The sequence below is a fragment of the Lissotriton helveticus genome, chromosome 12 (genome assembly GCF_964261635.1).
Source record: "Lissotriton helveticus chromosome 12, aLisHel1.1, whole genome shotgun sequence".
In the NCBI taxonomy this organism is placed as follows: domain Eukaryota; kingdom Metazoa; phylum Chordata; class Amphibia; order Caudata; family Salamandridae; genus Lissotriton; species Lissotriton helveticus.
Window position 1 is genome coordinate 717,809,942 of NC_136073.1, and position 25,880 is coordinate 717,835,821.

Here is a 25,880-nt window from a genome sequence, read left to right on the forward strand (position 1 = left end):
AGCAAAAAATAATAAAAGAGAGCACTCACTATTTAATAGTTTTCCACGTTCCAAATGATGTTGCGAGGTTTCAATATATATAAAGAGACGATCTCCAAAGTCAAGGTGTTTAATGCTGTGCCACAGATTTGTATAAAAAGTATATAAAAACGTCCCGTAATCGTGTCAGGACCAAGCAGCTTCCTATAGACACAAAATAATATAAGAGAAACAATAATTTGAATGTCCGTATTAATCGTTTCCACAAAACTAACATTAGAAGGCAAATATTTGGCTGTGGTAAGATTATCCAGCCCAAAATACGGATCTTTAATCTTAAAATCCCATATTACCGAAATGGCAAAGTGCTTAATGTCGATTTATGTTAAAAACGAGCAAAAAAGGGCAGAGGGTTACCGCGTGTTTATATAAGTCGCAAAAATATAATTGTAAGTGCCCAACTATTGCTATTATCCAGGAATAACACCTGCTCGATAAAATGATTACCTCCGAGTGCAGAGAAAAGCTGTATTCCATGTGGTACAGACGGCGTTCAGCAAGCACGCCATGTTGGTCTGTTACTATTACTATACTACCTATGGTAATGGAAATGAAAAGGGGACTAGAAAAGTCCTCGTAAGTTAGTCATGAGAAAGTAAATAATTGTACCACCATCTTGTAGTGTGGTCATACTTATATGTTTAGCAGTATCCAATCTCATGTTATTTAAAAGATTATTAATAGACTGTAGAGAAATATATTCGTAAATTTGACGCAAGTGACAATTACCGATGGACAAAATGGCCAAAGAATATTTTTGTATATTTCGAGAGCTTAGTCATATGATTACTAAATTGAATTTATAATATTAATAAATAGTGTCGATATCCAATCGAAGTTAAGAGAATGAGAAAAAAACTGCTTGGTAACGGCATATCCCAGAGTACGAGATGTTGGAAGGTGGTGGTAAAGGTATTTATGGAGAAAGAGGTAATTGGTGTTGCGCAAAAAAAGACTTTCGCATCAGCGCTAAAGCCGGCCCTGTCATGGCCTTTCTGTTTTTGTTTATTTAATTAGCAGTCAGGTCATAAGGGCTACTCTGAAACATACTTTAGAGTGTGTGCTAACTATATTTGCTGCTATATTCAATGTTTTAAGTTTGAAGGTGATTTTACTAATGTTTTTACTGGGGAAAAATGAAAGTGGAGCCCAATGTTGCCTGATATGGGGCTGAGCCCAAGGTCAGCTGTGAGATAAGGTGCACTGGAGAGGAGTAGTGGATAATCAAGCCTGCAAGGGAGTGCGTTGCAGAGTCCGGGGTCAGGTGGAGGTAGTAATGAAGAGGGATTCTCCCTGAAGGCTCGCACAGAGGGAGCCCGAGTAGTGTCACTTGTCTGATACTCCCACCTCAGAAACCTCCTCTTCCCATCAAAGGAACATACATGGAAAAAATACTTTTTGACACTGATAATATTTAGAAAGAGATTTGGAAAAGAGTGCGTTTTACTGGGCCTTGTAAGACTAAGAAGTGATAAAGGAGGGCCCTGAAGCAGGCCTGCCCAGACATATATGCGACAAATCGAGCCCGCAGTGGCACACCCAAATGCATCCTTGGCCAACCCAAATAAAAATTCCTGGATCCGGGCCTGACTGGAAGGGAGGCAGATGGCGGCTGCGCGCGTGCCCGTTCACGTGAACGCAAGCGCTAGGCAACCAAAAGCCTGCTGTGGAAGCACTGTGAAAATCCCAATACTAAATGTCGCGGTGAAGCGCTTTTGCTGGCTCAGCGAGACCTAAAAAACACAGATGTCAGCTGTGCACGTGCACACGCTTGTGAATGCAAGCTGGTGGCACTTTTAAAAGCCACTTACTAAATGTCTCGAAGAGACAGCATGCGCTGTCTCAGGCGACACATAAAAAAACAAGCATTTACAATGCAATGGTTTTGCCTTTGTTAAAGTTAGAGCTATTGGCATTGCTCTTGACATTATTTTTATTTATGTTTTTTTTAACATAAATAAATGGCATTGTCATTTACAATGCCACTAGCTTTATCTCTCGCAAATGACACACACAAACACACACAGAGCCCCCCCACACACACACACAGAGCCCCCCACACACACAGCCACACAAAGCCCCCCACACACACAGCCACACAAAGCTTCCTACACACACAGCCACACAGAGCCCTCCACACACACCCACACAGCACAAGCGGGCAACAGGGGCACACGGAGGCACAAGCAAACCACTTCATAAAGATATACTGAACTCTAGCTACAAACTTTAATAGAGCCACCCGCGACCAACTGCATCAAAGAGATTAAATACAACCCAGCGTCCAAGGCAACCAATTTCTACGTACTGCAGATTTAATCCACAGCATCAAATAAAGCAGGTTCTCACCCATGTCCAAGTTGAAAACCTTATTACAAGCCAGCAATGAGACAGTACAATTTAAGAGAACACTGAAATTTACCTGCAACCAAATTTCAGGAAACCATAGCTAAATAGTTTAATTCGGTAGCAGCAGATACAAAATAGCATGGCCAGTCTAGCACTGTACCTCAGGATACATGTAGGTCTCACACTATAAATTTGAGGGATTCTGTCCCCCTTGGACACGGCCGGCATGGTGCTGGTGGGGAACGACGGAGACGGCAGCGGGGCTAGGGCTGTGGAACGGGGCCGGGAAGCAGCGGAGGAAGATGAGGGAGGCAGGGGGGCGGGGTTACAGCAGAACGCGCAGAGCTTCTGAGAACTGTGACAGGAACTACACAAACCAGATTGCACATATGGACGTGGATACGCGCCACCGCTATAACCATGTTAGAGTCAGGCAAATGCTTTCTAGTTTGTCATTTTCTCCGTTAGTATAAGGGCGTGACCAATTAAACTGACAACCCGGCAGTTTTACCGCCTGACCTTGAGATGGCAGCCATCGACGATAGCTTGCACAGGCACCAGAAGAATGTTTATATAGAACAAAGAAACTTGCAAATGCCTTCCATCAGCGAGGCCAACCCAAAGCAACGACCGCGTTCCCGGCCAATCAGACACATTAACAGGAGGATGCATACCTCGCACTAGGCTCGCCAAGCGCTTCGAAACGCGGCCTCGGTTGAAATTTCCCGAACGCCAGCGTCTACACCACCCGGCCCGCTCTCCCTCCCAATGTCCCAAAAAACCTCCGCTCCTCGTCTCCTCCCGCCATCGCAGAACACCCGCAAGCAGACCCCCGAGCACAGCACTCACCGCAAACCGAGGGAAAAAAGGCAGCCAATCACCGCGCAGGTCGCCCGGCGAGCCTCCCGCAGCCTGAACCAATGGTAGCGCGGCTCCCGGGTGACGTCAGCGGTTGTTCCCTCGGCTTCTCCGCGGCCCCGGGGCTGCGGCGGTGATTTTCACGGGCAAAACGGCTGTGCACACGACGGCCGGAGCAGGAAGGCGGGCATCAGGAAACAAGCGGGAGGGGGCGGGAAAGGGGGAGGAGAGACGCAGCGCCATTGCGAGGCCAGCATCAGGAAACAAGCGGGAGGGGGCGGGAAAGGGGGGTGGAGAGACGCAGAAGTGCCGGCAATGCCGGACCAGATTCGGGGGCGTTCCCGGCTTTCGGCTGACGTCGCGTGACGTCGGCAAAAGCCAAAGAATCTCGGGAACGCCCCCGAATCTGGTCCGGCATTGACGGACAGGCCCCTCGTTCAATGGCTATGCTCCATTTATGGAGCCAGCCAATAAATGACGAGGGCCGACCCAAACCCACACTACAGTTCTCATTAGGTTTTCGCCTGCGCGAAAAAGCTGCGCAGAGCGCAGCTTTCGCCAGGCAAAACCTAAAAAGAGAAAGAGGAGGGGTAAGGGCAGGGAAGGGAAGCAGAAAGATTGCTGCCTGCTGTAGGCTGCTGTTAACGCTCACAATGGAGGGGTCCCTCAAGTACAGAGAAACTGCAGCTTTTCCCTTCTTATTCTCGTCGCTGCTGTTTTCAGGTAATGTTCTCATTGTTAAAAGGAGGAATATTCTTTAGAAATGCCTCTTTAGAGCTCGCAATTCGAGGGGGCTGCTTGGCTCAAGTTAGCGATGGTGTTGCGCGTTTCGAAGGTTTGCAGGGCACCACAAAGTGCATTGCCCCCCGAAAGGAGGCGCGTGCTTATGTGTTGTAACACGCTGCCTTATTCGGTGTATTGCGGGGGGGGGGGGGGGGGGAGTACTGCCGAAACAACGGACTTGCCTGGAACCGGCGCACTCTGTTGGCTCAGAGTCCTCCACTGAGTCCCCTGAAGTGGTCTTGAACCCTTAATGACTTGTCTTAGTGGCCGGGATGGGTAGAGGGGGAGAGCCACTGAAAGAGCCCGAGCCTGAAGCTTGGATCGGCTCCTGGTCCAGTTTGAACTTCGAGCCCATAACGAGCCGAGCTTTTAATGTGGCGTCTGCCTACCTCCCTCCTTCTACCGAGGATGTGGGTCGCATTCAGAGCTGCCAACTGGGGAAGTGGGTTCCAGTCTCGGCGTCGGGCTCATCATCGTGTGAATGTCTGCATATCACTTAGTCTCCCGATGCATATAAATGCGTGTGACCTTGTGTAATGTAACTGGTGTCCGTATTAAAGCATTCCAAAACCTTCAGGGTCGAGTTCTTGCAATGTGTTAAAAAGTAGGCATAAACAAAGACTTAGCACAAGGAAAGACAACGAAAAACCATTTTACAGGTCGATTGATACAAAGTGAACCCAGAAAACTTGGCTAAATCGCGGCTTCCCCGCTTTAATCGTGTGATAATAAACGAATTTTTCATTTTACCAAAACACTTGTTTTCATTATCACGCATGAAAGCGCTTTCAAATATGTGATTGCAGAATACCAGTTGTATAAAACCGTCACTTTTAATAAGTACTTCGTAGTGCGATAACCTGCCATACAAATGTCAAAGTTTCCACGTTAAGGAAATATACTTTTTTGCAGTTTGAAGATACTTTGTCGTATTTTACGTGACGCTCGTTGTACGATTAGCATAGCAACTATGAGTGCTCGGAGAACTACAATTATAGCATAGCAACTATGTTCATGGCTAGGCTCATAAACCAATTTTAAAATCCAAGCCAGATGCCCGCTCTCCCTATTAATGTATTTGCTCGCCCACCTCTCGGTTCTACGCTGAGTCTTCTCCGCCGTCATTATACGGCGCTGCAACCCTTTTCCTATAGGGGCAATATTACGACCTTTTGCAGCAGCGTTAAGCTGAGACAAGGAGGTGGCAGAGACACTTAAGGATGGAGTCTGGCTCGACCCAAAGGTCAGGCTCTGGCTCGAGGTCATCTTGGACCATCGAGCCCAAAACAAGCTGAGCTTTAATGAGGTTTCCGCTCTCACCCCGGCCCAACCATAATGTGGCAACCTATAAAAACAGCATTAACCTTTGGAGTTAAAAAAAAGGTGAAACATATGGAGCCATCTAATGGGTGAATTGTATATTGTGAAACCTGAAACCTTGGACCAATCCTGGCTTCCTCACTTGACCAAAATGTGTGATCCAAGCCAAATATTTTATTTTACAGCCCTCCTTTTTGTTCGTTATCACGTATGAGAGCACATTCCAACGTGGAAGTTTAGGGTGTGTGTTGACCAAAAATAATATGATGTATTATTTATAAAGCTTCTGCATAATAAAGCAACACCTTTTTTTATTTTAAAGAGACCATCTTATTTTCATTGATTGAGATGTGTGGAATGCTTTCTGTGTGCACGTCTGCTTGATTTTTTCTGTGTGTGTGTGTACGCTCATGAATATATAATGTTGTGCCAAGCAACAGCAAAAACCAGTATGGAGGCTGCAAATATTATAAAACAAGGAAATGTTAAAACATCACCGCGTTTGGCTGTTTTGCGTAACAAATTAACCTGTTTTATTTATAGAAACGCATTTCTCATGTGTTTTGGTATGTGCTGCAGCTAGTATTGAAGTCAATAGGAATCAGCATGTCTTGCTCTTAGCCCCGCCCCTAGCCCGGCCCCTCACCCCATTTAAATGAGTATCTGCACTATTTTTGTCCCATTTAAAGGACTGACCAAGAGGCATGATGTGGAATCAAGACTAGGCAACCGTGGTAAATGACTTGTGTGGTGTTGAGATCATCAAATGAGACTGAGACCACAAAGTAGGTCAAGCACAAGAGCACTACTTTATTGCACCTCATCCATCCAGAGAGCTGGTCCATCTGTTAGTATTCAGACAACAACTTTGTTTAAGACTGATATGAAAAAAATGCTTTGAACTGAAAGATCCTAGCTAGAACTGCCCTATGTCATCACACAACTAGCATGGCATTGAGCAGCGGCAGGCCCCTAAGCAAAACACAGTCAATTATTGCAGCATGTTTATGTTTTGTAACCTTCTAGTTCATTAGCAACAATTGGAACCTCTGTACATGAACTCACATTTTTGATCTAAAGCTGTTTTTAGTAGTGACTTCAATTAAAGTGGTTCTAGTTATGTTTTCAGAACAAATCCATAGAACTATATTAGTATGCCGAATTTTGTAGAGCAGATTCTGTAATTAATCTACTTATTTGCTGTTTATTCAATATTATGAAGGAGTGAGACCAGTGAGGGTGATACTGTAGACCTATAATGTAAGAAATAGCTTGACCCCGTATTACAATTAATAACATTGTTTGACCCTGTAGTTTAAGGTGTACATTACCCTCCTCCATATTGCAACTCCACTTGGTGTTCCATGGCTTATAGTCTCATACCTCATTATTACCACAGAGCTCCTCGGTGACTTGTAAATAAGGTTCCCTCTTTTGCATTTTTACTGATCGTTACAGATAAATACAGACAGAAAACCATTTATTTTCTTGTCTAAATTTATTTTGAAATGTGGATACAAATAGATATTGGGTGCTTTTGAGTGATTCTCACTACACTTTGCCATGACTGCCAAGCCAATAACTGTGTGGATTGATAGGGAAGGGGTAAAAAAAATGAATTTTGGTAAAGAGGCTTAAACAGCAGTAGGTATGACAAAGGCTAATACTGAAAAGTGCATATTTTCATTTGAGTATATTGATTAATCTTCTGCGGGTGTTCATATTACTGAAACCTAGCAGGCATTCAACCATGACTGCATATTTATTGGTTAAATAAATACGGAAATATACCAGTTTCAGCGTGATTTTTGTCACAAAACCCACAATTAATATGGATAAATACAGATAAAGTTGACAAAAAATAAATATGGATAAATACAGACGGAAATGTCAAAAAAATAAATACCATAAAACCGGGAGCTGTACTTGTAATATACCTATGATGTAAAGAAGGTACTCTATCCGATATATACATTTAGCACTGAATGCAAGAGCTTCAAAACTGAATCAATTTTCAGGGCACCTTCTCCCCTCGCTACCCCACACGAGAACTTTGGAAGGAGGAGCCTCTGACTACCTCCACTCTCATGTTATGTAATGTTATGATGATTTGTATAGTGCACTAATCACCTGAGAGGTTATCAAGGCACTTGAATTCTGGTATTTTAGGTAAGATTGTTTTAAGAAAAATATGCAAATTAGTGCAACCTTATGCTTACGGCTTCACGGGGCAGATAGAAAACTGGCAGCTGGACTGATATTAAGAAACTGAGTTTACATAGTCAATTAAATACCCACCATTTAACAATAAATAGTAGCCAGCAGTCTCTAGGACCAGCAGCTTATGGGCTCGGTTGCACTGTGCCGGATTTCTCTATTCACCAAGACCGCACTGCTTCTCACAATAATTGCCTTACTTTTCCTCAAATGAAATCTGTTATTCTCCTTTACCACACTACACATTTGTGTCATTTACTCACCCATTATTACGATGGTCTTCCCACTGATTTTCCTTCTCTGATGTACTGTTTCTATTTTAATAGATAGTTTTAGCTGTATGGACAACCTTAAATCATTAGTGATTCATTAAGGTAAAAAGGAAGTACAGAGACAAGCTGAGCTTTAGGTCAACCCCTTTTAGCCATTAGTTCCGTGTGTTTCATTTATCATGGTTTACTATTGCCTGGAAAGGCTGTCATTCATAGTTGAGGTATTTTATGGATGACTACATTGTCCGATTTTTGGTTCCCCTTTGAAATGTTGCCTGGGTACCAATTAATCTTCTTGTTAAATTACACATAATGTGTTTTTTTTTTTCACTTTGCAGATACAATGATATTTCACTTGCTGCGTTATGGCTTTCTTTTAAGAAAGTGGATGCCTTATTCTGTAAGAAAGGCGCAGTGCTACTCACTTATCATCCTTGGTAGCTCATGTGATTTACTTGTATCGTTGTTATGGAAACATGTTGTTGATTTATTATAAATTTTGAAAAAGGCTTTCTTATTTCGCGCTTATATGTAAATTTATCAAATAGGAAAAAAATTAATTAGTGCCTTCTATAGCATTGCACGTGAAGTTATTTCTAACAGCCATCGCATTCCTTGGCTGCAGAATACCATTTACAGAGAACCAACAATATGAACGTAAACCACCCCAGTCAAATAGTTCCATCTTCTTCACTCTGAAGTTTCTCCGAACAGTAGTTATGAAAATAGTAGCCCTTTGACAAAAGTAACTTCAATGCAATATTTTACTGTGTATGACTTTCAAATCCACGACTTACAACCCAAACGTCATCTTCTCATTGTTTCTTCTTCTCATCACACTCTTGTTTGGCGGTACTGCTTCACTAATGCAGTCTGGTCTACAGATTGGTCTTACTCCCTGCTACCACACCATTTTAGCCCAACATGTTATTGCATTTTCTTTCTAGGGCAGCTGGGTCAATAGGCTCAGAGTTGATCATCTATTACCAAACACATCCCCTATCTATTTTGTTTATTTCCTTGCTGTTATTCTGTTGAGTTCCCCACTCGTTAGATAAGTGTTCGATGTCAATATGTTTTATCTGCAGTTTAGGCTATAATACAGAGCATTCTTATTTCCTCTTATAATTAAATTTCTCCAAAGCTATAAACGTAGAATCTGTAGCTCACGTGCTTATCAACTGTGCTCCTACAAGTATAGATGGTGTACGTCTACGTCTACGCACACGTAAATGTAATACAAAATTGAATGTCTGCTTAAAAAAATCTCCACATGGAATATAGTTTCCCCAGGGGTAAAACCCTCTTGCTTTACTCCACAATCAATTTTGGGTGTGTTCCCGCCCTTTTCTACACTAGACAGATTTAAGCCTGGCCACAGAAGTAAAACTCTGAACATGTCTTGATGAATATGCTTTTTAAAGTACATAAATATACACACACCTGCAAGTTTGTGGGTGTTCACGAACACTGCACAGTTTCCTCACCTGAAACACTCATTCCTCCTGCCTATGATCAGATTTGGTCATACATAACATTTTACCATACTGTTGTAATGTTACATGTGAGTAAGTCACTTAGTTAGTATAAATTCAAGGTTGTCGAACACAAAATGTGAATTTACACATAAAACAAGCCATTTGTGCACTGAAGTTCAACTTGGGTGTGCAGATCGCTTTATGATTTCCTATAAAGCATATATCTGAGCAAGTATTTAAGATACTGTTGAGTCAAAAAAGAATGAGCTCCCCCATTTATGGAGTGTGTTCCTTTAAGGGTAATTGTACTCTGCGTGTTATTTTTACTTTACATTTATTTGGTTTGGGAAAACAGAACTGCAACTGGCGTCACATGTTTTGCCTCAATTAATTTTTTTCAAGGCAAAAGTACATAAAGGTTTAAGTGGTCATTCTCACTATAAATGTTTAATTCAAACATGTACTGATTATTTTAATTGTAAAAGGTTACGAGTTATTGCATTAAAGGCATCAATTAGTTGTTAATTGTCCTTTTTATTTTTTAAATCAATGTAAAATGAAACTAAAAAATTAGATTTTGCAATATTTTACCCAAAAATATGTTTTTATATTTTTACCTCCATCTTCATGACCCAGAGGCTAAAAACGTGTAGTATTGTACCTACGATTGTGGTCCAAACACACATTAGAGCATATTTAATGTAAGTTATTTTTTAGAATTTGATCTGTCTTCCTGCTCAGATATTCATTGATATAATGCTTTAATAACTGCAATAAATAACCATTTATTTTATAATGTACTGAAAGAAAATGAGTGAAGAATTGGATGCTTACACCTTTTAGCTTCTCTTCAGTCACCCTTCCATGATCTCTAATTGGAGTGATGCTCCATTAGTTTGCCTTGAATAACCATAATTAAAAAGCCTGGAAGCTTCTTGGTACTCAGGTTACTGAAAGGGGAGTATATGTGACTTATATGCTTTCATCTCGCAACAATATGTTCTCCTTTTTATCATGATTCAGTCAATGACAATTCACGTTTTCCTTGCTTGGCAGTGAAAATAGGAAATTACAACATGAATGTATATCAAATGTATGGCGTTTGTGTCAATTCTATACTATACCTCATGGAAGAAAACCACAAAGATTGATCAGTGTAATGCACTGAATTGTACCTGTGAGCACAGTCAGGATTGGAATCAGGGAACAGAGTGTGTATATACCCATCTGCACCATATAAAAATCCATACTTGTCTGGAACCATGCAGGCTGCAGCACACAGCTTCCACTGCTTTTCAGGGGTATTTGCAGTAAAAAAACATATGGGATAGATTTCTAACTTACCAACCCTACTCGTTTCGCATAAGTTATAAGCAAGCATTGATATGAATCCTGATGGCAGTGAAATATTTGCTTTATCGTAGTTTCCAATATTTTAGGCTTTTTACATTAATACTTCTTCATTGCGCAGAGATAGATTTCATAACCAAGCTCCCAAGAACTTGGTCTAAATTGATGTATTATAAAAACGTTTTATTTGAGTTCTATATTGTGTCTCTTTTGTAACATTTTATTCTTACAAATCTTAAAATCCAATGCTATTTCCCAGGACAATACTTTTTTCGTATCTTTATTATTCACATTTCACCTCTTTGGGTTAACTTAATCAATGATGATGGATTAAACCCAGATCAGTTGACTGGGGGTGAGTGCTTGCAATGTTCAACACTGCGTGCATCATCCCCTTTGGTTTTGCTTTGTTCACCCTAAGTTGGCAGGGTATGCCCAGACGTGGGTCCCTTGCTCACTTTGCCACTGGATTCAAGCTAGCCTGGCTGATGACGGCTGATTAGCCAGAAAACAGTCCCAGGATGCTTGTTTCCGGTCCAGGGAAGACATGGCTTCGCAGTTTGGGCTGGAGTGTTCCCATGAGGCACAAGGTCAGACTAATTTGCATATGGCCATGTCTGAACTGGGGTGGTGGAGTGAGCTAAAGAATGATGATGGATTAAACCCAGTTGGCTGGGGGTGAGTGCTTGCAATGTTCAACACTCCGTCCATCATCCCCTTTGGTTTTGCTTAACTTAATCAGTGACAAAAAATTGCAAGTAGGTTAGTTGGGAAATATGAGTGTGTGCTGTAATGCAATTGGGTATTTAATTTTTGATCCTTGTTTACAACGGCAATATGATGTCCATGATTTCTATTTTACCCTTGCAGTTCTTTTCAAACTTCAAAGCATATATTTTAGAAAAATTGATTGACCTTTCTTAAATATCACTGATTGAGAGTTTAGTGGATAGGCACTCCGTTACAGTGATGGATATCCCGTCCATCTCAACACAAGTATATTGGATATACTGTACTTGTAATAAGGCGTACAAGATATCCGTCACAGCTGTGATGAAGTAATCCACCCACCATACTCCACATCAGGCTCTAATATGATAAATGTAAGGTCCATTTTAACAGATTACTTTTTGTAATTGTTATTTTTTACACAAAATGAACATTTCGAATGCATACTTGTTATTAATTACACAAAACAATCTTTTTCATTGCATAAAGTAACCACTCGGTGTAGGAAGCACAATGTAGTTGATCAGATTATTTCTTGTGTGGTGAGTACAACTATGATCCACAAAGTTCATCCCAGTGAAATATGACTTAGGTAACTCACCAATATCCTTCACCATATCAGCATTTGCTATTAGTTAAGGCATTAGAGGGTAGTATTACATTTACAGCCCTTAGCAGAACTGACAGCCATATTCTATGTACCCCGTCTCAAGGATAACATTTCGAATAGGACAAAGGGAGCAGGATTCTTCACACATCATAATGCATTGCTGGCATAAATAATAAAAGAAAAGAATGCCATTGTTCAAAAGTGACACCTTAATTAAAGCACTGAAGAATGGATAATGTTACAAAAAATGTACCTAGTATATTCCAAAAATAAAAATAAAGTCATCACCTTACAAGAGCAACACCAACGGGATCAACCCATATTTCTGATCATCGGTGTTTACTTCAAGAATGTTCTCAGTGCACGTTAAATAATTAGTGTCAGACATTTTATGAATGAAACGTTATTAATAATGTCTCTGCTCATATATACATACAACATTTGCAGCTATAATTAGAAACTTTTTAAAGAATCTACATTTCTCCACTTTCCGTTAGCAGAATCATCAGTATATGATAGTTAGAGGACCCAAAAAATATCTGTTCTGTATACTCATAAACAACGTAATTTGATACCTTCAAGTCTAGAAGAAAAATACATTTCTTTTTATATTCTCAACACCTAAGACTGTGTTTCAAAAACAAGGGTTACATAGTCACATCAACAATAAATATATTTTAGATTTTTTTTTTATTTGTAGAGTTTTAAATAGCGCGAACTAGACCCGAATCGAATCAGGTATCAGAGCGCTTTACATAGCACCAGTTAAGTTACATAACTACACACTTTCATTTTAGGCACGGGGAGATTAAGTGATTTGCCCAGAATCACAATTTTTATTTTTTTGTCGTTTTTACCGAGGCTCGAACCCAGATCCCCAGGTCCGAGGTCGAGCGCCTTAGCCATTAGGCCAACTCCTCTCCTCTAGATAACTTTATTGAAACTGTTTAGAAATACAGGACAACATATAGACCGTAGACACATCATATGGGCAAGAAGGTTTATCCAAACAAAAGAAGGCCTTACAAAGGGGAGACCATATGTACTGTAAACTTAAAACAGGTTGAGTAACCCTGTCCAATCTCGAAGGATGGCAATTGGTCTATTTCAACAGACAACAGGTAACATCATTTAACAAAAACAATATGGGGGAAATGCCACACCACCTTCCAACTGCAACTGAAGACCCGGGGCTGAACACACCTCTAGTGCTGGGGGAAGAGGAGGGTCACAGGTCTTTTGGATTAGGAAGCAAGGTAATCTCATCACCCCTCACACAAGAGCAGTGTGTAAGGGTCTGGGGCCACCCACATATTGCCAGTGAGGATACCCTGGGGGCCCCCAAACTACACAAATGCGAGGGTACATTTGCATCAGTCAAAGAGATGTAATACTCTTTCATCAGTAAATTTAATCATTCTTGATTGTAGAGAGACTTGATCATTCCCATCAACTTGTCTCCCATAACATGAGCTTCCACATGTGCTCCACAGTAAGTTTATTTCAAGTTAACATCCACTACATTAGAATCCATCGCTGTACCCTATGCAGGACACACTCCAACTGACAACGGTGGAATGCTCCTCCAGAGAGGTTGCAGTCTTAGAACTCTTACAACCACATTCCAATAAAACCTACTGTTAAGAGATAGACTAAACTCTATTTGATTGTATAGTTATATAACAAAATATTAGTTAATCTGCAATGAGTGCCATACCTCGTCAACAATGCAATGTTTTCTCCCGCAGTTCAATATTCCACTTGATTTACATAATGTATCTTCTAAAGGACAAAAACGTTTTTCAAATTAGTCACAAAAAGGCATTAGCACTACAGGTAAGGGTAATACAACTCTTTGTAGAGATTTGTATTTTTAACAACATATCTCTGCTTACATTTATTAAATGTTCCCTATAGGAATTCTTACAATTTATGTAAGAAAATGATTGCGGTCACACCAAACAACAAGTATGATATCTTATTGGATTTAGCTATGCTGAAGACATTGGTAAAAGCACTGGTGCCATGGAAAAACTGCCACAGGTGACCTGTAATAATGCCATACTATTTCAGTAATACCCACCATTTTATGATGGCTAAAACAGAAAAGATCAAACATAATTCTCTTCTATCAAGCAGCGTACCTTGTACAGTTGGTCGCAGATCAAGCATATTTTCAGCCACACCCAGAATTGGGATGACACCATTGTGGTGAGTTTCCACTTTTCATCTATAAAGAATATCCTAGAAACTAGCAGGGTCACTGGTTACCCTAACTTTTTGCACCATCTTGTAATGAATTAAAAATGTGTTTAAAACCAGGCCAGTATCAAAGGGTGTGGGGGAGAGGAGAGGTAGATCTGTAAGGTATCCTCCCAAGTATCTATCTAAATATCAAGAAACCGTACCAGATATTGTGGACCTTAACTAGATTTTTTTAGAGAATAGTATCTGACCTGTCAAGGGAGTCATCAGGAGTCCCCTAAAAAGGATGCAAACCCTCACCCATCAGTGGGATGCTCTTGAAATGGGCTTTATAGCACTGGTAAAGTGGTGGCAGGTGAGGCTGGTGCAAGATCGAAGAAGTAGCTGTCTATGGGGCCCCAACAGGCTCCTGGGGCTCTCAGTTCCGAAGTGCTCACTCCCGCGGTGTGGACTCCTGAAATGAGCTTTACAGCACTGGTAAAGTGGTGGCAGGTGAGGCTGGTGTAAGATTGAAGAAGAAGCCACCTCCAGGACCCCAACATCCTCCTGGGACTCGCAGTCCTGCAGTAGTCAATCTCGCGCCACCGGCTCCTGAAATGTGGAATGCGCTGGGCGAGGCTGGGCAACCACTCTTTCGCCCATTCATTATTTCCTATCTTACATCTGCAGTTGGGACACTGAATGAAGAGATACAAAGTGTAGAGGAAAAACTAGGACTAGCAGCGAATACATGTACTCAGAATCCTGCCCCTCAGATTGAGAGAGGCCACCTTGTGGAAGCAGTGCCCTGTAACTTTGAGCAGAGAGGAGTGTCCTTAATTGACTCTGTAACAAGGGGGCTCATTGTACCCAAGGGTGATGCAACATCTGGGTCCTCATCCCTAGAGAGGACCTCACTAGCCAAAAAAAGGAATAAGGAAGTCCCCAGGACAAGGTCCTGAACTGGCCGAATGAACTTGGCCACTAACAAAGAGAATACCTCGGCTCCTGTCCCAGGGTATAAATAGCTGAAACTAACATTGTGCCTTTGTGCTGGCTGGAGGATAAACTTAAAGCAGTTCTGGAACCTATGCTGAATAATTTGCACAATAGTATTGTAAAGCTAATTCAAATCGTGATGGAAGGGTTGCAGGCGAAATTAGGTGTTTTGGAAGCACACATCACATAATTCTTCGAGTGTGCCCAATTTCAATGAAGCCTTGGAAGAAACTCGAGGATCTGAATCAGCACCAGAGCAGAAAACAGGGGCAGCAGTACACTTCAATGTTCATAAAAACTCAGGAGGAGGGGAGACTCCCTTACCATTCTCCCAGTGTCATGTATTCCTATCGGTTCTGAATCGATCCCCCTATTCCTGACCCTATTCTAGTTAAACAAACCAACAAGTTAACTAGCAGTCAGCCCATGAGGCAGAAATTCCCCATGATGCAGATACCGTTATCTGACGCAGTCACACTACGGCACAGGAACGTGTTATCTGATTAGGTCATAACGCTTGCGATCTAATTAGACAAGCGATATTCCTCCAGCCCCTGATAAGGCATACGGAGTTCTCATAACAAATCAAACCTATGACAACCTGGGCAAAACCCTGCGGCCATTGTTTTGATTTCACCGAGAACTTTAGTAAAAGAATGTGCTAACGAGCAAATCGTATGACATCTTTATTGACGTATCTATGTCCATCCTTACGTCAATCTCGGCACCTTAAAGGTATAAATATTACCGATCTTGCCCTATGCAAACACACGCGTGGTGACGAGACGGAGCAGCCATACTTGCCGAAGCCGAGAGCAGAGCAGACCCTGCTGGCAGCAGCCCCGCCTTCCTGACGCGCTGAGAGAAGCTGCTTTCTCCTGCCGAGAATCCAGCACCGGCGTTTCCGGGTAGCCCTCGCAGGCAGCCTGGAATATCGAGACCAGAGAGAGAGATACCATTCCTCATTCATCCTAACTTCCAGGTACAGAACTGAATAACCCCTCACAGAGAATTCTTTAGTTATTCACTTGGCAAAAACAAACTTAACTTAAACTGTAACTTTCTATTCCCGCCCACGTATTAGGCTTAGGTCAGGTACACGGGGTAGGCGTATTTAGAAACACCAGTTGAGTACGTTTAGTCAAATGTATATGTGTATATAAATATATTTTATTCATTTTAAACATCATATGGCTTAGAAACCATATCAATGTTTTTACAGTATTATTTTATACTATTGCTTTTAATGTATGCACTTTACTTAACTATAAGTATTGCAATAATATCGATCCATTTCTCTTCTATGAGAAAAGAGACTGATCAATAAATAACACCTTTTTATTGAACACGCCCGTCTCTTCCTTTTCTCTACATTCTGATGAGACTAAGAAATGCACGTACTGACTGAGTAAAATAATTTGCCTTTTGTTCACACGACTCTCGAGATTGACTCTTGATTAGGGGAGAGCAAAGTTGTCATGTTCTATGGTTGTCAGAAACTAAATCCCTTCTTGTCTAATCAGGGAAGTTAATTCCTCCTTGAACATTCGAGAAAGTTTCTAGCGAACTCTGAGCTACGCTGGCAAACCCAAAACTTAAGTCTAGTATCGACAGTAGTAGACCTAGTTAACGTCTGGCCTAGGCCTTTACTGCTGTAGGTATTATTCCAATGCGCAGAGCCTATTGGGAAGATAGGAACTACACTACACCAGAGGCCCCCTTTCCCTTTGGCAGGTCCCTCTCACATCACGATCAATAATCAGAGGGCCACTACCCACTCCTGGCCCAAACAGAAAGAGATTCAGGTAAATAGCTTAATACTGCAGATCCTTCCCGAATCCACCCCACTAGTGGTAATATTGACAGATGTGCCCCCCATTGAGGCCAGGAGGGGTAGAGACCATTGCTCAACTTATTTGTAGGATCGCACACCGGTGTAACAATTAATTGGGTGATAGTAATAGTAATAATAATAATAATAATACTTTATTGTACAGTTACTTAAAACCATTAGAAGTCATCATCAATAAAAGCAGTTTCATATTTCGAAACAACCATAGCAAAGTGGGATGATACTATGGTAAGCTATAAGTAAGAACTGCTATTAAAATACTAAAGCTACAACTCTTAAAATACAGGCAGAGTATAAAATTGGCCTAAGAGCTGGCTCAGTTCTGTCATGCCATTAAAAACTTTGCGTTGTTGGGCTAACTTGTATTCCCATTCGAATTCAGTTATTTGTTACAGGCCTTAATGTGCCTGGGTCGCAAGACTTGATCCTCCGTGTAAACTTGTGCTTGCATAGTCCCGCCCAAAAGGGAATTACCACATGTGCTACAAAGAAAGCGAACAGTAGAATGGCAGGAAAACAAAGAAGGAGTCCCAATAGTGCCCTTCTAGCAGCGCAGCTAATTGATTGCTTATAGAACAAATAAGTTTCAGTGAGACGTCTATGCCATAGTTATTCAGATCTTGAACTCTGGCCATGAACTGATCAAAGTTTTGGGGGTTCATAGCAATAAAGCTCAATGGACACCAAGGTGCCGACTAGACCCTTGTTGCCATCTGATTACTTTGGCTCTAAGGGTACAAAGGTTGCGCTGGGTCCGTCACTGTCCTTCCTGCTTTTCCGCTAGTGCGTGTGTGGTGCCTTCTTCATGAGGATTGTGACGCTAGTTTCTGCTCTGCAGCTTCAAGATATTTTACCAATCGGCAGCTCAGTTGAACTTCATCGCCGGAGAAACATGCCAGGACTGCTTGCCTGCATGACCATATCCGTAGTTTATTGAATAGTGGTCTCAAAAGGGTCCGGCGTTCTTGTAGCAGGTCCTTGCAGATGGTGATAAGATGTACGATGTTTTCTTCGCCGTTAACAAAGTGAAAGAATAAACAGAAAAAGCCAAATTGGTTTGGCTGTAGAGTAGAAGCCAGCGCCACAACCTGCATGAAGAAGGCATGGCACTCACATTAGCGAAAAAGCAGGAAGGACAGTGACGGAACCCGGCGCAACACTTGTACCCTTAGAGCCAAAATATTCGGATGGGAACGAGGGCTCAGCTGGCATCTTGGTGTCCATTGAGCTTTACTGCTACAAAGCACAAGCTTACATGGAGGATAACCTTTTGTTACCCAGGCAGATTATGGACTGCAATAAATAACTGAATTTAAATGGGAATGTAAGTTAGCCCAACCATGCAAAGCTTTGAATGGTATGACATAAGTGAGCCAGTTTTTAGGCCAATCTTACATCTTGCCTCTATTTTGATAGTTTCAGCTTCAGCACCTTTTAATCGCAGTTTTTACTTGCACCATACCATAGTATTATCGTAATTTGTTATGGCTGTTATAGATACACGAAAGTGTTTTTATTGATGATGGTTTTTAATAGTTTTAATTAACTGTGCAATAAAGTATTACCAGTCTCCCAAAACTACACTTAGTATTGTTATGCTGTCACTGCACCTTGGTGCTAGGTAGAGGTTCCAAGGTTAACATTCCTGGTCCCCAAGGTCATTGTTAGAGTGCCAGTACATGAATTTTCCCTATAGCTTTTCCATTTGCCCCAGATCTTGCCCCATTTGTGTCGAGCATCCCCTGCTTTCATAAATCACTCTCTCCGCTATCATATACCAGTCCATGCCTCTGTTGCAGGCCCTGAGACACGATGAGGACTCTGCCCCCCACAGACAAGCAATATTTCATATAGCTATTATCATGCCCAAGGTCCCCCAGATATGCTCCAAACAATCTAGGTCTGTGGCATCCCAGACATTAAGAAGACACCATTTTGTGGAGAATGGTAGGTCGTTGCCACATACACTACTCATGCAAGCCACTAAGGACCTCCATTAAGCATGAATGGAGAAGTGTGGCTCAATGGTTAGAGCGGCAGACCCTGATGCAGAGGTCTGTCCTGAGACCAGGGTTCAATTCCCGCCCCGGTGGGTCTTGGGCTCAATTTCCCCGGACCTGATAATTCTCGCCTCGGTGCCTATTCTAATCATGGGTCCCACTCTGCAACTCTGGGCAATAGCTTGCTTAATCTCCACAATGGCCCCCACAACGCTAGGATGCCTGGCTTCACCTTGGGGGTGCCCAGGAGTGAACATTTCACAGGGAAAAGCCAGGAAGGGTTCCACAGCGGTATGAGTACAGTGCCTGGACGCTTTACAAGTACAAATTCATTTCATTTCATGAATGGCAGGGCATTCCTAAAGAATGTGAAAGACAACAGAACTATTTTTAACCATGGTCATAATCCCTCATCATCGTTTCTTATTAACAAGATTTCGATTTAATTTGATACATTGGCTGTTTGCTGATCCACAGGGGAGAAATAATATTGATAAAGTGGCCCCCTGTAGCTGTGACAACTTTTCATTGCAAGATATGATGAACTTTGTTATGTTTTGTGATCATTACTGTCAGTTAAGACAATGGTATATATTTCCCCTGTTGAGAGGGAAATTCTTTCTGCAACTATGACCTTTCCTGATTTATCTCCAGGCTCTCTTGGCTAGTTTAATTTGCTTTAACGTAGCCAGCTTTCTGGCAGGTGACCTTAGAATCAGAAAGCTGGACCTGGCAGTGGCGCCTGACCATGTGATAAATTAAAGCTTTAGAGATATGATTATGGGCCATATGTATCAAGCAAATTCGCATTCGCAAATGCTGAAATTCATAGCATTTCGGCGTTTGCGAATGCGAATTTGCCAAATGGTATGTATTAAGGGAAATCTGGTGCAAAACAAGGAATCGCAAAATTTGGGATTCCTTATGATAATTGTCCTTAAGGAATTGCAAATTACCACCAACTTCAAGATGGTGGTAATTTGCGAATTCATTGAAAAATGCACATTTTTGCATTTTTCAAAGTGCCATGTGACACACATGCATGGGTGCACATGTGGCGCACATACAAGCCCCTGTATGTGCGCCACATGTGCACCCATGCTTATTTCAGGGGTGCAACAGGGTGTCCTTTGAACACCCCTTATGTATATAGAATTGCCTTCAAGTTACCCTACATAATTATTTTGGGATCTCCTATGGCACATGTTGCGTTGAATATTGGAACTCTCAGTGGCTCGCTATTTTTCAGGTTGACATCTCAACCGAACCTTGGTTATCTCTATGCAGGGTTATGGGTTTTCTTCAGAGCCTACTGTTCCCCTTGTTGGTTAGGATTAACCCCTGATCTACACCTAATTTTGTATGAAAGGTGGTCCTGTACATAGCTCATTTGTCGTGACAAACAGTCACGCAGGACAAATGCAGAGGTACTCGTGGGTTTTTGGAGCACCTCAGACTGCTTCCTGTAGAAAAAGTTAATGACAAAGTCAGGACAAATACAACACAATTATGAAACACATAAGTGCTCATTAATATGACCTCATGACAACCCCCTGCAACCACTTGCTATGTTAAATCATTTCACACATACCCCACTCATGACGACAATAATTTTCTTAATGCACCATATCATCTATTGAGAACACGTCAACCTACATTCCAGGGGAAAATTCCCCCTGGAAGGAGCACCTCTGCAGACCTCTATAGTTAGGCTTTGTATAAAGAAATATTAGAGGTAAAATGCGGTGAGTTAAAGTGTATGTAGTGCGGCATTACGGCAAACTAGACCCTCATTTTAGTGATCACAACATGTTCTAATTAAGATGTCCTAATGGAAGGACCACACAGTATGTCACATTTTCCATAATGTTAGAATTGCCAAAACAGCCGACAACTAAAATATATTATGATTATCCCCTTTTCTAGTGTTTAACAATATAACACTGGTTGCTTAAGGTAACATCTTAAAATTTCCCAAAAGAATGTCTATTTAATTTTTCATTAGATGCCAACTTGGGATATTCACGATCAATTCCTTATGTATAAGCAGTACGCTATTTTTACCCATCAGGGTCATTCATCCAAAACGATTCACATCAAGAACCTTTGTATTTACTAGAGGACATGAAAAGTTAAACAGCAACATGCAACTGTTTTTCACAAATGCATTCACTCTACTGATGACATCCAGTATTTTTCATTCAGCACTTCTCAGTCTGATTGTTTGGAAAAAAATATATTTTTGTCCTTTACTAAGGAGAATATATTCAACATCCTCCTTTTTCACAACTAATTGCTCCAATACTGTCTAATGAAAATCTGTATAATGGAGATTCTTTTCTTCAAAGTGAGTTACCAACTTGGTTAACAGCTTGTATGTCTATACTTGCATAAATTTGCATTCTCATTTTCATCTATTGGCTTGTCATTCTAATATAAGTCATTTGACATGGACAAGGTAAATGGCGAATTATAATAAAGGGGAGTTACTTTTTAGTGATACCCAGACTTACCTCATCGAGAGAATGAAGAGCATTTTGAAAAATATGATTAACAGCTCAATTGATAAGTGAATCTTGCCCTCCGGTTGTTTAACCTCTAAAATAAATACATATGTGATGTAATCCTTATTTCTTGAGGGATTAAATATAAGAACAATAATAAAAGATTGCTGTCATAATCTGTTTTTGTATTCATCTGGAATAAAATTCAATGGTATAGAATGCGGTCTCATCAAGTATTTATTCTAATCAGTAATACATGTACTGCTGTGTGGTTTATTCAAGGAGGGGCTTGATCTTAGCTATCCCCTGTTAGTTGAAGCCATGGTATCTCAGCATGAAGCCCATTTGCATGGGTACCCAACCTATATATCTACCCCTGTTTTTGTTTAATAGGTGGGATTGAGTTCTGCCACAATCACCTATGTCATTAATTTTCCCTAGGACCAGCCATGTCAAGTCTTTGGCAGTGTATTCAAATTCCATATAGTGGGTTGTCATGTCAGTGTTATTGGGGTGGCAGCGGAAACTGCTCATATGTTCATTCACTCTTGAGCATGCGTGTGGTCATAGGGGCCATCTTAGACTGATTCAAATATAATATGTTTTTACATTTCAAATGTACAGGGGCATAACATGTAGTATTCAAGGTGCTCCAAAGGAGGTACCACACAGTATATCAAATTCAGAACAAATGTAGAATTGCCAAAAATAGTTTACAACTAAAATATATTATGCATATTAATTTCCCAGTGTGTAGACATATAACGAGGGCTGCATAAGGTGACATCTTTAGATAACCAAAGAACATGTGTATTATAATTGTCCATTAAATTCTAACTTGGAATGGTCAAGATCATATTCTGACTTGAAATTGATGTGCTGCTCTATATGCTTCAGAGTTCTTCATCAACAATGATTCATATAAAGATCATCTGTATTTTCTAATGTAACCACTTCACTAATGACATCAAGTATTTTCAATTTAGCAGTTCTTGGTCTGATCATTTGGAAAAAATCTATCTTTGTCCCTTATGAAGGAGAAAATATTAAATATTCTCCTTATATGAAATGACTTGCTCCAATACTGTGCAGGGAAAATCTGTATACTGGGTGTTTTTTTTTCTTTAAAATAAGTTATACAACTTGGTTATTGGCTTTTGTTGTCTATACTTGAATACTTTTGCATTGTTATTTTCATCTTTTGGCTTGGCGTTCCATTATAAGTGATTTGACATATACAAGTTAAACAGCTGATTACATTGACAGAACATCAGTTTGTACGTTTCCTCCACTCTGGGACATGTATAGACTTATACAAATATGTATGTTATTAATATTTTTGGTTTTGATCTCGTGAAGTGATCACTTTATATTTTTTGTTAATGATCCTGACCCCATTGTGCTATTTAGGATGTTATCCTTAAGGGGGCGCAGCGTCTGCCAAGGCTTTTCAATTCATTGTTGTCTATGACTGAGGGGTGCCAAGTTGAGCTACATTTTCTCCAAAAAGGCATCATCAGAACAGATCATCAGGTTGTGAACTATGTTGGAAGGAGGAGCTTTCCATTTATGACTCAGCTGTTGTGGTGGAGCAGTAGTTGCACCAAGTTCATTTTGAGGAAGAATAGGCTGGTCGTGGTCACAGAGCATCATCATCAACTGGAGAAAAGCTCTGTATCTTAGGAGAAAGCACTACCCAACAACAATCGCTCACTCTTGTATCAGGAACATTTATGAACTATATTGCTACAATGCTTGTGACTTGTCGGGAGCCAAAGAGGATTTTATGGCAAATATATGACTACCCACCATATGTGAGTCCACTAGTGACCTTCTAGAGGGTGAACTCACTATGAAGAAATAGGCAAGGTGATCACTGATCTACAAACAGGCAAAGAACCAGGAGATGGCAGATTAACCTCTTGCGGTCAGAGCGAATTTCCCCACTTTGCAGGCGATTTAATGAGTGGGCCGGGTTCAGACGGCGAGGGACCGTCCTCTGCGCACGCCCACCATGACGTTGGACGGCCGGGGGCCGTCCATAGCATGCGAGGGGTTAACAGATGAATTTAATAAAATCACTTAAAGTCAGATTGCATCCATTTTACATGCCATGTTATTAAGATCGAGACCACTGGCCATTTTGCAGGTAGGATTCAAGTAAGCGATCATCGGTCTTATACGTAAATCAGGCAAGGAACCACTGTCTGGCTGGCAATATACGAACCCTAAAGCAGAAATTGGTGTGGATGATTTCTATCTGGCACATTCTCCATATGTAGGCATGTGAAGCAGAGGGGCTGTCTTTCCGTACGCTTGTTCCTGCTGGTGCCAGAGATGTAAGCCTTAGCAATAAGACAGGCGGATGATATTAAGGGGAGAGATACTGTGGCCTGCTGCTCCAATTTTGCGTTATACGCACATGACATTATGCTCACCCTGAGGAGCCCAAGAAATCAATTTCAGATGTGATTTCAGTAATAGAATAATCTTCACTGTTCTCTTATTGAATTACCTGGGGTAAAAGCGAAGTGCTCCCACTTTCAAGAGGAATCATGAGGGCAGCAGTGAAAAGACTGGATTTATTTGGGTTCCATCACATTTTAAATATCTGAGAGTGTAAGGAAATATGGAATTTTTAGATATGGCCTCCGGGGGTTTTGGGTCCTTACTGACAGACAGTCACTTTCTCAGGTGGTCATTGATACAGCGGTCAGTGTTCGGCAAGGTACAAGTAGATACAATTTTGAAATGCACTCTTTAGAATTATTTATAAGGCTGCTACCCATCCCCTTTTCTACTTCAATGATTGGCAAATGAATAAGAGCATTAAGGATTTCATTTGCATGGGCAGATAATTATGCTAAAACCATCCAAACGATACACATCCACCACTGTGTGAGAATTTACTGCTACCTAGTATGGCTGTTTATCATCTAGCTCATCAGTTATCTCAGACAGTATATTTGACACCGAATTGGCAAGACCGTCCTGTGTAGGCTGGCATATCTACATAACCTAGTGGAACTCAATGTTTTGTACTGCAAATTGCCCAGTGGGTCTAGCACTGTCTATCATACTATTACAGTTATGGGGAATACTTGGGCTTTAGCTGCAAGCATCTGAGCGTCTGTAGCCTTATACACGATAGAGCTTTCTGGTAGTGTAGTGTAGTTCCTATCATCCCAATAGGCTCTGCGCATTGGAATAATACCTACAGCAGTAATGGCCTAGACCAGACGTTAACTAGGTCTACTACTGTCGATACTAGACTTAAAGTTTTGGGTTTGCCAGCTTAGCTCAGAGTTCACTAGAAACTTTCTCGAATGTTCAAGGAGGAATTAACTTCCCTGATTAGACAAGAAGGGATTTAGTTTCTGACAACCATAGAACATGACAACTTTGCTCTCCCCTAATCAAGAGTAAATCTCGAGAGTCGTGTGAACAAAAGGCAAATTATTTTACTCAGTCAGTACGTGCATTCTTAGTCTCATCAGATTGTAGAGAAAAGGAAGAGACGGGCGTGTTCAATAAAAAGGTGTTATTTATTGATCAGTCTCTTTTCTCGTACAAGAGAAATGGATCGATATTATTGCAATACTTATAGTTAAGTAAAGTGCATACATTAAAAGCAATAGTATAAAATAATACTGTAAAAACATTGATATGGTTTCTAAGCCATAAGATGTTTAAAATGAATAAAATATATTACATACACATATACATTTGACTAAACGTACTCAACTGGTGTTTCTAGATACGCCTACCCCGTGTACCTGACCTAAGCCTAATACGTGGGCGGGAATAGAAAGTTACAGTTTAAGTTAAGTTTGTTTTTGCCAAGTGAATAACTTAAGAATTCTCTGTGAGGGGTTATTCAGTTCTGTACCTGGAAGTTAGGATGAATGAGGGATGGTATCTCTCTCTCTGGTCTCGATATTCCAGGCTGCCTGCGAGGGCTACCCAGAAACGCCGGGGCTGGATTTCTCGGCAGGAGAAAGCAGCTTCTCTCAGCGCGTCAGGAAGGCGGGGCTGCTGCCAGCGGGGTCTGCTCTGCTCTTGGCTTCGGCAAGTATGGCTGCTCCGTCTCGTCACCACGCGTGTGTTTGCATAGGGCAAGATCGGTAATATTTATACCTTTAAGGTGCCGAGATTGACGTAAGGATGGACATAGATACGTCAATAAGGATGTCATACGACTTGCTCGTTAGCACATTCTTTTACTGAAGTTCTCGGTGAAATCAAAACAATGGCCGCAGGGTTTTGCCCAGGTTGTCATAGGTTTGATTTGTTATGAGAACTCCGTATGCCTTATCAGGGGCTGGAGGAATATCGC

At 41.2% G+C, this 25,880-nt stretch overlaps 1 protein-coding gene across 3 annotated transcripts in view; it reads left to right on the forward strand.

Annotated features, from left to right (window-relative positions):
* The first annotated feature begins 3,862 nt into the window (after nucleotides 1-3,862).
* The window catches only part of LOC144799345 (SLAM family member 9-like), a 465,872-nt gene continuing 443,854 nt past the window's right edge, over nucleotides 3,863-25,880 (forward strand). For all 3 annotated transcript variants that reach the window (XM_078670602.1, XM_078670604.1, XM_078670603.1), the window contains exon 1: nucleotides 3,863-3,969. In XM_078670602.1, the coding sequence (XP_078526728.1) occupies nucleotides 3,900-3,969 (70 nt within the window). In that variant the 5' untranslated portion in view covers nucleotides 3,863-3,899. The remainder of the gene's footprint in view (nucleotides 3,970-25,880) is intronic.